At 26.4% G+C, this 15,517-nt stretch overlaps 1 protein-coding gene across 1 annotated transcript; it reads left to right on the top strand.

Annotated features, from left to right (window-relative positions):
* Window positions 1–2,726: 2,726 nt before the first annotated feature.
* Window positions 2,727–11,368, top strand: LOC117182053 (pre-mRNA-splicing factor RBM22). Its single transcript, XM_033375076.1, has 3 exons — window positions 2,727–2,847; window positions 2,937–2,990; window positions 10,100–11,368. Exons 1-3 carry the CDS (start codon window positions 2,794–2,796, stop codon window positions 11,249–11,251), a joined length of 1,260 nt encoding a protein of 419 aa, XP_033230967.1. The 5' UTR covers window positions 2,727–2,793; the 3' UTR covers window positions 11,252–11,368.
* The last annotated feature ends 4,149 nt before the right edge of the window (window positions 11,369–15,517 follow it).

The raw sequence follows: 15,517 nt of genomic DNA, 5'->3' as shown, positions 1-15,517 counted from the left end.
TTGCCAAATTGTTTAATTTTTCTATTTGCAAGGCAATTGGCCAAGCTTCAATCTTTCTTAGCTAAATGTTGACGCTGATTGGCTGCTGCAGGACTGGAGAAGCGGCAACCATGTTTAAACTCGTTCGGCAACCTTCTACGCTTTTACTGCAAATTATAAATTATTTATGCGATAGAATCATTGATAAAGGTGCTCGATTTTTAAGTAAATTTCATATTTTGTGGTGAAATGAAATTTAGAGAATTATTTTATCATTTAATTTCGTAATTGGTGATAAAGGTGCATTTTTATCAGAGCAAGAGCTGGACAGTTTTCAATTTTTAATCAATCTGAAATTATAAATAGTGGCGATACTAATCGATAGGTGGCGATAACTGTATTAGTTAAAGTTTCGCGAAAATTCAAATTTAATAAACGAAAAGTTGTGCTTTTTTTTAAATACAAATTAATAAACAAAGTTTATAGTTCATTCAAAAAAAAAGGTACGTTTCAGAGTGAAATTTTTAAAAGCGTTGTACTTCTTATGGCGAAAACTAACAAATGCTATAATCCAGAGTAATAAATTAAACTGTTTTGTAGAAAATTTCTATTTTTTGCTGGAAAATTCAACAATTTGGTCGATATTTTGTTTTTCTTTGGCTAATAAATCTTTCAAATTAAAAATTCAAACAATTTTTTAAAAATGTATCTTTTTATCTTAAATTTTTAAGTTTTTTATTTATTTTATTCATTTCTTAAATCAAAATATTTTTCGTTGTAATTCCACTACGAGGAAGATTTTGCATTTCGTTCCGCAGCTTACGGTAAACGCTAAAGTCACGTGATGACGTTTCTACACGTGCTCTGTGAGTTTAGCGTTACCGTTTTCCATTGTGAAAAATTCACTTTATAGCTGAAGATTCTTCTTTTTGATTAAAAATTTAATTATTTTGACGAAAATTCTTCTTTTTTTTTGTTAATAATTTAATTAATTTCTAACAACATTTTTTTCATGAAAATTATGTTTCCAACTAATAATTTAAATATTCCAATTTTGGTCGAGTATATCTTTTTTACATGAAAATTGAACTATTTGATCGAAAATTCATGTATTTGATTAACAGATCGTCTTTTTCTAGTTGACAGTACATTTTTTATATTGAAAATCTAAATATTCTATTTTTGGTAGCAAAATTGATATTTTTTTGTTGAAAATTCAACTATTACTTGAAATATCATTTAACTTAATTGAAAATTCACCTTTTTCGTTTGACAATTAATTTCTTTGTCCTTAAAGTTAAATATTTGATCGCAAATGCGTTCGCTTATTTTGTTGAACATTAATTTTTCTAAATAAATTTTAACTTATCCATTTTTTGTTGAAAATTTTTCCTTTTATATTCAATTTCTCCAAGTTCATTTCTTCATTTAGAATTAATTGTTTGACCTGATAATTTTAACTGTTCCATTTTTGGTTGAAAATATCTCTCTTTTTAGTTGAAAGTTTAATTATTTGTTTAAAGATTCATGTGTTTTGTTAAAAGATTAGCGTTTTTTTTTTGAGAAACAATTTTTTAAATCGAAAATTGGATATTCTGTTTTAGGCTGAAAATTTATTTTCTTTAGTTTAAAGTTCAACTTCTATTTCATTGAAAAATTATTTCTTTCATTTTAAAGATAACTATTTGTTTGAAAATTTGTTTTCCTTTTTGCTTACAAATTTATAGTTTTTAGTTGAAAATTAATTTAATTAGTTACCAAATGATACTAAAATAAGAAGCACTAAGAATGGTGGGTCTGGTCCTAAATTTTTATAATTATAAAAAAAGTTTTTGTTGTAAATAATTTTGTTTGCTTTTTTCAGAATTATTAAAATTTAGGACCAGACCCATCTTTCTTAGTGCTTCTTATTCGTTATCCCAAAATTTCAACTCGATGTGGCGCTTCGTGTGAAAGCAAGTTGGTAAATAAAAAAAGTGAGGGTAAGATAGGAACCTGGTCACGTGACCCACTCGTCACATGGCCTTAATTAGTAGCTGAAAAATTCGTTGTTTTTTTTTGGTTGGAAAATTATTTTTCTCACTAAGAATTTAACGATTCCATTTTCTGTTGAAAATCTATATCTTTTGGCTGAAAATTAATTTCATTATTTACAAATTGCATTTTTTGTTGGAAATTAATTTTTTTATTCTTTGTTTATATGTATATTCTAGCTGTTCCACGTTTGGTTGAAATTTACCATTTTTAGTTAAAAGTTTGTGTTTTAATAGAAATTTAATTTTCTTGTTGAAAATTCATCTTGTTGGTTGAAAATATAACTTTTTTTGTAAATGAATCGTTTTTTGGTTACAAATGTAACTATTTCATTTTTGGAACAAAATTGATCTTTATTAGTTGCATATTCAACTATTTGGGGTAGAAAATAAAAAAATTATGAAAACATGTACTTTGTAATGTTCTTTCAGTTTTTCTAGCGTAGTTCTGAACTTTAGTAAATTGTAAGATTTAAAGCCACGCAACAAAAACTAAATTGATTCAAAAATTGTCTTTTTTCCTCTTAAACAAAACGAATTACACTTTTAATTTCTTTTATGAATAATCTATAAACTTTTATTATAAATTTGTATAAAAACAAGATTCATTTATCCAATTTGAATTTTCGCGGAACTTTGACTATGATAGCTGGCGCTACCTATCGGCTAATAACCTTACTAACGAAAATGTCCAAAATACTTTCGTTGTGAATTCATGTAAACTGGACTGAAGGGTTCCTAATGAAAAAATATTAAAGTGACACACTGACAACAGTAGGAAATGGCGACCTCAAAAACATCTAATACTTATAATCGACAAAATTGGGAAGATGCGGTACGTATTTAATGAAAATGTGATATTATTACATTTTATGAATCTGGTGAAACTTTCTGGTATCTAATTTCCTTTTTTTTTGTTTTCAGGAATTCCCAATTTTGTGTCAGACATGCCTTGGTGACAATCCGTACATTCGAATGGTAAGTACGATTTTTTTTAATGGTTTAGGCTTTGTTAAAAGTATTTTTTTATTTATTGCATAATTATTAGTTGTTTGATGTAAAAATTCTAAGGTTATGTTTATTCCGAGAATCTATAAGGATCTTTAAATACAGTCGCAAAGTTACAGTTTTATTACGTTTTTGATTATTTTCCCAGCTGTGTCTAAAATAAAATATAAAGAAATCAGCAGTCGTTTATGATAATATATTAATTAATACGAATTTCCTTAAGAGTGGCCGCCAAACTTTTTTGAATTCCGTGACTACCTTAAACAATTTTTTATTTTCCCTGACCATTAATAATTCGAGCTTTTTATCATTTTTGAAAGTCTTCTACAAGAAAGCATATAATTTTCAAAATGTTCAGAATAAATAAACTGTAAACTGACAGTGATTTTTTTTACAGAAATCACATTTCTTATTATAAAAAAACCTATCCAGTCCAAGGTAGAAAGTAGTTAGTTAAATATTGTCAAATTTTTAAATTATGATATTCAGTTTACAATGTGTAAATTGAAAATCTTTACTTTAAACATTTTTTATTTAAGGTTTTTATTTTTAAGCGTAGATTTTTCATTCAAATAATTTTAAAATGCAGTCTTGAAGATTTGAGCAATTGAAAATTAAAAGGGTTTGAAGTTGCATCTTTTGTATAAAAAACATTTAGTATTAAAAATTGATCAATAATTGGTTTTACAAGACGATTTTAAATCTGTCTAAAATTTAAGAATTTCCCGATTTATTATGTTTAAAATATTGTTTCAGTCTAAAATATTTAATTTTTAACCCACTCAATTTGAAATTTTGCAATCAAGAAAAATAATTGCTATTTAACATTTAGAACAAATTTATTGTTCATTTAAGGCGAATAAATTGAAACCAAGTATTTAAAAGTAAATAATTTGAAACCGAACTGTTTAGCATGGAAAAAAAGTAGAAATAATAGTTGAACACTTGTTATTTGTAGAAAAAATTCAAAAATAACCACAGTGTAAATTTAAAGCAAAATGTAGATCTTTGCAGATTTAAAACAAAAATTTTAGAAGCTTTTCAGGAATTGTGAAAGGCTTCAAAAGATTAAAAACATTTTCTTAAGAATTCTAGTCACATTGAAAATGATTTTTAGTTTTAAATCATTATTATAAGGGAATATTTAAAAATATTTTAAAAGATTTCCAAACTTGTCAAAAAAGAATCTGGAATATTTTAAGGAAAAAGTTTAAAATTTCCAGGATTTTCCCAAGATTGTAGGAAAAATTCATTAAATGTCTTTCACAATGAATATAATTTTTCCAACAATTTTTAAAAACTTCTTTAAAATCTTCCAGATTTAATTTTGATAGTTTTGTAAATCTTTAAAAATCTTCCAGATTCTTTTTTGATAATTTTGTAAATCTTTTAAAATATTCTCTTAAAGTAATTATTCAACGCGAAAAATCATTTTCTGTTGTTTTTTTTTTTAGAAATTTTAAGGAAATATTTTTATTTTAAATTTGCAAAAATCTATATTTTTGTTTAAATTTAGGCTGTGGCTATTTTCACCGAAATTTCGGTACTAATGGCAGAATTTTTTCGTTACACATACCTGCTCTAAATTAATTGAAATCATTTCAAATTTTAAACTAATTTTCAATTTTTTCAAAACTTTAAATGACTCAATTTTTTTCTCTTTAATAATAAGCAGGATTTTGTAAAAATTGTAGAAAAAATTCGACTAATTTTAAAATATAATTTAGAAGTTTTGAAAAAAATTGGAAAAACATTTTAAACAACTTCTACATGGAGAGAAATTTCAAGAGATTAATTGACGGAAGAAAATAATTTAACTTCTAATTAAAGAAATGTTGATTTATACAAATCTTTAATATTTCAATTCTGAATATTTCTAGCTTAAAATAGCTGAAAATAATATAATTTGGAAAATTCTAAAGGTTCATTCATTGATTGTTTAATATAGAACAGTGTAAATGTTAACCTAAATTTATATTTTGGGAACTGAATTTGAATCTCCGAAAACTATAATTTATCAAAGTTTAAAATTTTGAATTTTGCAATTTATTAATTAATTTACATAATTTTAAACTTCAATTTTAAATAATTAAAAATTTAAGATCTTTTAAGTTAAAAATTCAACTACTTGGTTGCAAATTAATCTGTTTGGTTGAGGTTTCAACTATTTTGTTTAAAAAAAAAGTATTTTTTGGTTCGATCCAACTGTTTTTGATTTAAAATAAAAATCTTTTATTGGTTAAAATGTCATTTATTTTTTTACCGGGAATTTTACAAATCTTCAGAAGAAAAATCTGTTCCAAGTTCAATTTCTATAGTTTTTTAAAGTAATTAATTGAATTAATTTTTTTAATTATTACTTCATTCAGTTCACAATGCGACTTAAATGAGGAAAAAGTAAAAACATTTAGAATTGAAAATTTTTGATAACAAATATTTTTATTTCACCAATTGTAAATATAAATAAATAAAATATTTTTTTTAGTTGATCTGTACTTGAATGCCTTGATCATTAAAAAAAGTAAATGTCCGATTGAAATTTTATAAGCTATTTTCAACATTCAAAATATTTTTATGATAATATATTCGTAATTAAAGGCTTTCATTGTATTAAAAATATTGATTCAGTCTAAAATATTTAATTTTTAACCCGTACAAATTAAGATTTTTTAATTAAGACAAAATAATGATTTAATATTAGACATAAAAAACCTTGAATTGTTAACATTTCGAAGAGCTTTTAGACTTTGAATGTTACAATTTTAATTGTTCTTTTAAAACAAAAATTAATTTGTTAATGAAATTGTTGAATTTCGATGTATAAATAACAAACAATTATTATTTTTATACAATTTTTGAGTAATTTGAAGAGATATTTAGAGGTTTTAAACATTTAAGATGATTAAGATGATTTCAAGTATTTGTGACGTTAAAATTCGGCTATTCGTACTGAAATTTCGGTAAAATAGTCACATTCTGAATTTAAACAAAATGTAAATTTTTGCAGATTTCAAACAAAAAATTAAGAAGCTTTTTCAGAATTGTGAACATTATTTTAAGAGAACATTTAAAAAGATTTACAAAATACAGCCAAAATTATAATAATTTTATCAAATACTTAGAAGTTCTGAAAAAATTTCAAAAATATTTTTTACTTTATAGAAATTTAAGACAATCTCTACATTTTTCAAGATTTTGAAATAAAATTTTTAAGCTTTTCAAGGATGTTTAAACTATTTAAGATGAAAAAAAGTTAACTTCTTAAAATTGCTTAAAATAATATAATTTTAACAATTTCAAAGCGCACTAATTTATTCTTTAATTTGAAGCATTAAATCATAATGTAAATTTACTTCTTTAAAATTGAATCTGAATCTTTGAACTCTACATAATTTATAAAAGTTAAAAATTCTAAAATTTTTAGTTTATCTGCATCTCATTAAAAATTGTCCAATTGAGAAGTGTTAGTACCTTCTATTTTATACGTTTTTATTTGATATTTGACTATAACATTTTTGATTTTAAAAACTTTTAAATTTCAATTGTAAAAGTTTAAATTTCAAGAGCTCCACTTCGAGTGCTTTAATTTGTAGTTTATTTTTCATTACTTCAAATGGAAAAATGTTTAGCTTTAGAGTTCAACATTTTTTTATTTTATTGTCCGTGAAAAATGTTTGCGAGTCCGGAAATGAACGAAATTTTTGTTTTCTTTAATGAAAACGGCCACCCTGACATCACAATATATAAAATTACATTTGATATTTGCAACCAGGACGTAACCGGGAATTTGTTTGTTAAAAATTAGTAGACACCCTGCAATTACAGGGTGGCCACAAGATTTAATTTTGCAATTTTCCTGACTTTTTCCTGATATTTTGACGAATTTCCCGGGTAGGAAAGTATTACAAAATCGAATAAGGTTTCAATAATCAGGGTGGCCACTGGACCGGCAAACCGGGAATTTTTTAAGACCGGGAAAAACCGTAAAATGACAGTGAATTTATTTTTTGACCGGGAAGTTTACAAATTTTTAGAAGAAAAAAATGTGTCTAACTTTCTTTGATTTCAACCGTTTTTAAAATAATTAGTTGAATTGTGATCTTTTTCAATTATAATACCATTCAGTTTATAATGTGCAATTCGATAATCTTTTACTTTAAAAAATTCTCCATTTAGGTTTTTTAATTTTTAAGCCTACATTTTAATTTAAAGAATTTTAAAAATCAGTTTTAAAAATTCATAAGAATTAAAATTTATAAGTGTTTAAAGTCTAATCTTTTTGATAAAATTGTACTGTCTTTCAGATTTAAAAAGCAAATAATAATTGATTTTCCAAGATCATTCGGAAGCAGCTCTCAATTTTATAATTTCCATATTTAAACGTTAAAACTAAAATTGTTTCATTTGGAAAGTCTTATTAGTTAAAGAAATGCAAACGCCTGATTCAAAATTTATAAACTTTTTTCAATTTAAAAATAACTTCAAAATAATATATTTATAATCAAAGGATGTTATTAAATTTTAAATATTATTTCAGTCTAAAATATTCCATTTTTAAACAATTCAATTTGCAATTTTTCACTTAAGAAAAAGACGAATGAGTTAATATTTAGAAATATCGGACTATTCATTTAAAATCAGTAATTATAAATTAAATATTCAAAACGAAACAGAAAAACTAAACGTTACAATTTTAATTGTTCGATTAAAAAAAAAATTTATTTGTAAGTCAAATTATGGAATTTTTAGAAATAAAAATTGAACATCTATTATTCTCAGAAAAATTCGAGTAAGTTGAAGAATTATTTAGAAGTTAACAAAAATTGTTATTAATTAAAAATTTGAAATGATTTCAAATAATTTAAGCGAAGTTTTTACGTGTGCCAACATATTCCGGCTGTTTCTATAGAAATTTCGGTACAAATAGTCCACGGCCTAATTTAAAACTAAATATAGATTTTGTCAGATGTAGAAAAAAAAATTAGAAGCTTTTTAGGCATTTTGAATGGTTTCAAAAGAATAAAAAACATTTTATAGAAAAATTGAAATTGAGTTTTTATTTCGAAAAATTAATTTAAAAAGATTTGCAAAATTATTAAAAATTAATTTGGAGGATTTTAAGGAAATTTTTTTCAATTTCGCAGGATTAAAAAAATGTTAGGAAACATTCGAATAATTTTAAAAGATGTTTAGAAGTTCTAAACATTTTTTAAATAATTACAAATTTTCAAAAATGTAAAACAACACGTAAAAGCTTCAAGATTTTGAAATGAAACTTTAAAGCACTTTAAGGCTTTTAGAACTATTTAAAATAACAATAAATTTGAATTTAACAAGTGTTCAGTTTATAGAAAAGATGTAATCATTCTATTTTTAGTGTTTCTAGCCTAAAATGCTTAAAATGATATAATTTTGAAAAATGTTGAATGCATTGATTGATTCATCAATTTAGAGCATTGAAAATGATTACGTGGATTCATACTTTTGGAAGTGATTTTGAATCTTTAAACTCATAATTTATAAAAATTTATATTTTTAATTTGTCAGTTCAAGTGCATTTAAATTCAAATTATTCAGTTGAAAAGTGTTAGTAGCTTCCATTTTACATGTGTAAATTATTCAAGGTTTGAATACAACATTTTTTGGATGAAAGAATTTTTAAACTTCAGTTTCAAAGTTTAAAATTTAAGAGACCCACTTTGAGCGCTTTAATTTGCAGCTCCGTTGTTATTACTTCAAATAGAAAAAATTTGGCTTTAGATTTCGATTTTTTAAATTTCATTGACTTTGAAAAATGTTTGCGAAGCGGGAAAAAACCTGAAAATGACCGGGAATTTTTTTCTTTCATTAAAACGGCCACCCTGAATAATGTGCCAAGAAAAATAGTGAAAGAAGCCAGAGAAATACGCTTTACATGGCAGTATGGATTAATTAAGTAAAGGACATGTATCCAAACTAATAATAAATAAATAACTACAAATAAAGAGCTAAAAATCAAATTCTTACTTGACACACTTCTGCTGTGTGACGTACTTCACACACTGGGGTTTTTTGTACCCCAGCCGAAAAACTTTTGTAAAAACTTAACGGTTGTGTATTTTGACCTGCCAATTTTTTCATAGCTTTTTTGGATATCACTTCCCAAAGAAATATTGGTTTCGTAAAAAAAAATTAATTTAAGTATACCAAAAATATTATTTTAAAAAGTGGGTAAAATTGCGTTTTTTGCGAAAAAAATCACAACTTCTCAAATTTTTGATAAAAATCGCAAAAAATTTAAGTAAGTTTGTTTAAGATGTACTAGAAGAAAAAAACAATATTAGCGGTCCTTCGAAAAAAGATATTTACTTTGGAAATTGAATGGAGGAATTTCGCGGGGAAAATACATTGTTTTATTTCAATTGAAAAACATCAAATCTTTATTTCTATTGGCTAAAATGTTATGAATTTTATCTGAAAATTATTAACAAAACATTGAAACTGGAAAACGAACAATTACATTTATACCAATCTTCAGTTTCCTACGCAATCTTCGCACATGCACAACTGTTTCATCCATTTTTTCATCTTGGAGCAGCTCGTCGCATATGCGTCGAGAGCGTAAATTACAAGCCACCTAAAATTTCAAATACTATATTAGATATTGTAAAAAAAAATTACAGCATGAAATCAGATATCATACTTACTGTTTTGTTCACTTAGACTCAAATTCACCTAAAAAAAACAGCAACTCCAAGTTAATATGATCAACCTTACTTGACACACTGGGGTACAGGAAACCCCAGCCGATTGCAGACAAGAACTGAGAACGTACTGGCGTGCTAAATGTGACGCCAACAGCTGTAGGGCATAGTAGTACTCTCCAAATAATGCCAGTTCGCGTTGTATACCCGATTCTATGAGTTTGAGTACACAAAATTAACTTGGATATATGCTGGGGTATGTTGGACCCAAGTGTGTCAAGCAAGGTTTAAAACATATCAATTTCTATTTTCCCTGGCAGCTACTTTATTTTCCTGACATTTCCCTAACATATGTTTACCCTGTAATATAAAAATGAGTACTAATATATTTTCCAGATGAAGGAGAAGTATGGAAAAGAATGCAAAATTTGCATGCGTCCCTTCACAGTATTCCGTTGGTGTCCTGGCGCAAGAATGCGTTTCAAAAAAACCGAGGTCTGCCAGACCTGCAGTCGATTAAAGAACGTTTGCCAGACTTGTCTCCTCGACCTGGAATACGGCCTCCCAATTCAAGTCCGCGATGCAGCACTAAAGATCAAGGACGACCTGCCCCGTTCCGACGTGAACAAGGAATACTACGTCCAGAATATCGACAACGAGATCGGCAAGCTAGATCACACCACGCCAGCTGGTTCTGTTGGAAAATCCGCAGCCGCGAGCGACCTGCTGATGAAACTCGCGAGGACGAGTCCTTACTACAAACGGAATCGACCGCACATCTGTTCTTTCTGGGTGAAGGGCGAGTGCAAGCGAGGAGAAGAGTGTCCCTATCGTCACGAAAAGCCAACCGATCCAGACGATCCCCTGGCTGATCAGAACATCAAGGATCGTTACTATGGCGTTAATGATCCGGTCGCGGATAAATTGATGAGAAGGGCAGCGGCGATGCCGAAGTTGGACGCACCCGAAGATAAGCGCATCACGACACTTTATATTGGAAACTTGGGCGAAGTTTTGACCGAGAAGCAACTGCGGGATCACTTCTATCAGTACGGAGAGATTCGATCTGTGACAATGGTGCCGAGACAGCAGTGTGCTTTTATTCAATACACACAAAGGAGTGCTGCAGAGGCAGCAGCGGAAAGGACATTTAATAAGTTGATTCTGGGAGGTCGCCGGCTGACGATTAAATGGGGAAGGTCTCAGGGTCGGCAGACGATATCGGCCGCAGAAGGGAATCGAGAATTGCTCGAACCTGTGCCAGGATTGCCGGGTGCTTTGCCACCTCCGCCAGAAGCGATGGGAAATAATTTCTTTAATTTGCAGCCCACACCGGGAATGATGCCTCCGATGATGATTCCACCGCCTCCAGTTGCACCGCCTTTCATGTTCCCACCGCAAATGGCAGCTGCGGCTGCGGCTGCTGCCGCGGTAGCAGCAGCCTCGCCGATTTTCCCACCAGGAACGACCCCGATTCACTATCCGAGTCAGGATCCTTCGAGAATGGGAGCCTCGCAGGGAATTGGAAAACCCTGGCCGGAGGAGTAGATTTAATTCGTTGTAGAGGAATTCAATGTAAATATGACAAATTTGCATAATCATTGATTTGTGGAATTTAGAATCGAAATATGAATTTACTTAATGGAGTAATAATTACAGCGAAAAGAAAACTTTGGTTTCTTTTATTAACGAAGTTAGTATAAGGGGTATTAGTTTAATTTTAAACTACGATATGTTCTTTTTTTTTACTAGTAATTAACGCGTTTTATTTTAAGAATAGAAAGTAATAAAATATGGTAATCAAAGAAAAGTGTTATTTGTGTATTTGTGAAAGGAGTTAGCACTTATAAGAACTTAGGGATCGTCCGTAAATTACGTTACTACTTTGGAGGGGGGGGGGGGGGGTTAAATAGTCGGGGGTTTTGGTTAAGAATCCTTGAATTTTATTAAAAATTCGTCTTTTTAATAGTAAATTAATCTTTTTTAACTGAAACTTCAATTTTTGGTTGAACACTCTTAAATTTGATTAAAAATTTCTCTTTTTCTGCAGAAAATTAATCTTTTTGCTTCCAAATTATTCTTTTTTAGTTGAAAATTTAACTTTGGTTCAGATTTCTTGGATTTTTGTTGAAAATTCGTTTTTCTTTTTGTAGAAAATGAATCCTTTCATTTAAAAATGTATTGTTGTGGTTAATCACGTAACAATGAGGTTTTGGGGTTGAACTGCTTTCTTAAAAATAAAATTCTTTCTTGAAAATACAACTTTATGGTTTGGAATTCTTGAATTTTATTGAAAGATCGTATTTTTTGGTAGCAAATTAATTTTTTGGTTTAAAAATTCGTCTTTTTTAGTTGAAAATTCAGCTTTTTGGTTGAGAATTCTGGAAGGTCGTCAAAAATTATTTGTTTGTAGAAAATCAATCTTTTTGTTTAACAATGTATGCTTTTAGTTGAAAATACAACTTTTTGGTTCGGAATTCTTGAATTTTTCTAAAAGTTCTGTTTTTTTTTAATGTTTTTTTTTTAAAGAAGTTTAATCTTTTTGTTTAAAAATGCATTGTTTAGATTAAATATTTAACAACGAGATTTTGGGGCATAAAATTCTTTCTTAAAAATTCAACTTTTTGGTTAAGAGTTCCTGAATTTTATTTAAAAAATCGTCTTTTTTGGTGGAAAATTAATTTTGTTGTTTGAAAATTCAGCTTTTTAGTTGGGAATTCTTGAATTTTATTCGAAATTCTTTTATTTTTGGTAGTCAATTAATTTTTTTGTCTAAAACTTAATTTTTTAGTTGAAAATTCAACTTTTTGGTTGAGAATTCTGGAATGTTGTCAATAATGAGTTGTTGTTTCTTGTTGTTGTAGAAAATCAATCTTTTTATTTAAAAATTGATGCTTTTAGTTAAAAATTCAATTTTTTTGGTTCGGAATTCTTGAATTTTATTAAAAATTCTTTTTTTTTTAGTAAATTAATCTTCGTTGAAATATTAATCTTTTTAGCTGAAACTTCAACTTTTTTGTTGAAAACTCTTGAATTTGGTTGAAAATTGATCTTTTTTGCCAGAAAATTAATCTTTTTGCTTAAGAATTCTTCTTTTTTAATTAAAACTACAACATTTTGGTTCAAAAATCTTGAATTTTTCTGAAAATCCTTTTTTTTGGTAGTAAATTAATTCTTTTGTTTAATAATTCATCTCTTTTAGTTGAAACTTCAACTTTATAGTTGAGAAGTCTGAATTTGGTTAAAAATTCGTCCTCTAACACACAATTTTTTCTTTTTTAGTTGAAAATTCAACTGTTTGGTTCAGAATTATTGAATTTTTTTACGGTTTTTTCCATAGAAAATCAGTATTTTTGTTTGAAAATTCATCGTTTTGTTTAAAATTATAATAAATATGTTTTTAAGTTGAACAACTTTCTTCAACATTCAGAAAAAAATGTCTTACTTTCTTACAAATTTAACATTTTGGTTGAGAATACTTGAATTTTATTTAAAATTCGGCTTGTTTGGTAGTAAATTAACTTTGTTGTTTGAAAATTCGTCTTTTTCAGTTGAAAATTCAGCTTTATGGTTGAGAATTCATGAATTTTACACAAAATTTGTATTTTTTTAGTAGTGAATTAATTTTTTTGTCTAAAACTTCTTTTTTTTATTTGACAAATCAATTTTTTGGTGGAGAATTCTGGAATTTTGTTAAAAATTATTTTTGTGTGTGTAGAAAATCAATCTTTTTGTTTAAAAATGTATTCTTTTAGTTGAAAATTGAACATTTTGGTTCGGAATTCTTAAATTTTATAAAAAATTCGTTTTTTATTAGTGAATTAATCTTCGTTAAAATATTCATCTTTTTAGCTTAAACTTCAACTGTTTGGTTCAGAATTCTTGAATTATTTTTTTACAGTTTTTTCGATAGAAAATTAAATTTTTTGTTTAGAAATTCATCGTTTTGATTACAAATTTAATAACTATGTTTTAAAGTTGAACAACTTTCTTAAAATTTAAGAAAAAAATTTCTTATTTTTTAAAAAATTTAACTTTTTGGTTGATAATACTTAAATTTTGTTTAAAATTGTTTTTTTTCGGTAAGAAATTAATCTTTTTGTTTAAAATTGTAGGTTTTTAGTTGAAAATTCCACTTTTTGTTTTGGAATTCTTGAATTTGATCAAATTTCTTTTTTATTAGTAAATTAATCTTCGTTTAAATTCATCTTTTTAGAGGAAACTTCATCTTTTTGGTTGAAAACTCTTAAATATGGTTGAAAATTCCTATTTTTTAGCAGAAAATTAATCCTTTTGCTTAAAAATTCGTCTTTTTTCGTTGAAATTTGAACTTTTTGGTAAAGAACTTTTGGATTTTTGTTGAAAATTCATTTGTTTTCTTTTGTAGAAAATTAATCCTTTTATTTCAAAATATATCATTTTGGTTAAACATTTAACACCTAGGTTTTAAAGTTCAACTACTTTCTTAAAAATTAAAAAAAAAATTTGTATTGAAAATTCGTCTTTTTTGGTAGTTTTAAAAAAGTGCATTTTTTGGTTGACGATTTAAGATTTCAGTTTAAAATTCATCTCGTTGGTTGAAAATTGGACAATTTTGATGAAAATACCTTTTTTTTTTTGTTAAAAAATTCCATTGGTAATTGAAAAATTACCTATTCTATTTTAGGTATAAAATGGTTCTTTTTAAGTAAAAATTCAACTCCTTGTTAAAATTGAACTATTTTGTTAAAAATTCGTTTTTGTTTTTGAAAATTCATCTATTTAGCTGAGAGTTCTTGTATTTTGTTTGAAATTCGTCCTTTCGTATAAAATTAATTTTTTAAATATAAATTTCATATTTTTTATTTCAAAATTCAATTTTTTGTACAGAAAATTCGTCATTTTGCCTTAAAAGTTCAATAATTCAGTAAAAAATATCAATTATTTGGTATAAAATTAGATTTTTTATAATTTAAAATTAATTTTTTTTTTAAATGAAAATTTAACTATTCCATGTTTGGTTAAATATGTACCGTTTTTCTTTCAAAACTTCAATAAACATTTCCTAGAAAAGTTACTTTTTATTTATAATTCGTATTTTGGCGTTGAAAAAGCAATTGAAATTTTTTTGGATGAAAATTCAACTCTTTTTTGGAAATTTGTCTTTTTGATTTAAAAATTCAGCTTTTATAGTAGAATTTTCACTTTTCTTGGACAAAAATGCAAATGTTTGGTTGAATATTCAAATCTTTTTTGAAAGTTTGTCTTCTTGATTTCAAAATTCATCTGCTTGAGCAGAAATTACATCTTTTTGTTGAATAAAAATGCAACTGTTTGTTTAAAAATTCACCAAATTTGTTGAAAATACATCATTTTTGACTGAAAATTCTGCTGTTTTGTTGAAAATTTAACTATTTCGTCGCAAATTTACTTTTTGTTTTACATTAATATTTTGGTATTGAAAAATGAACTGAAATCTTTTCTGGATGAAAGTTCTACTTTAAAAAAAATTTCGTTTTTTTATTCAAAATTCATCTGCTTTAGAACAAGGTTCATATTTCTTGGATAAAACTTTAACTATTTGGTAAAGAGCCAACTATTTTATTAAAAATTTATCCTTTTTGGTTAAAAAAATCCGTCTTTTTGGACTGAAAATTGAATTTTTTTCTGTTAAATTTTTGTGCCGAAAAGAAGAATTTTCAGCAAAACAGTTAAATTTTTAAGCCGAAAATTCGAGTTTTCATGGGAAAAATTAATCATAATATTATTATTAATATTGCGATTAATATATTTGTATTAATATATATTAATCGAGAAATAAATGCATAAATAGTT

This window comes from Belonocnema kinseyi, chromosome 10 (assembly GCF_010883055.1).
Source record: "Belonocnema kinseyi isolate 2016_QV_RU_SX_M_011 chromosome 10, B_treatae_v1, whole genome shotgun sequence".
Lineage (NCBI taxonomy): Eukaryota > Metazoa > Arthropoda > Insecta > Hymenoptera > Cynipidae > Belonocnema > Belonocnema kinseyi.
The sequence above is the reverse complement of the archived record's forward strand: the minus strand, read 5'-3'. Positions and strand labels throughout refer to the sequence as shown.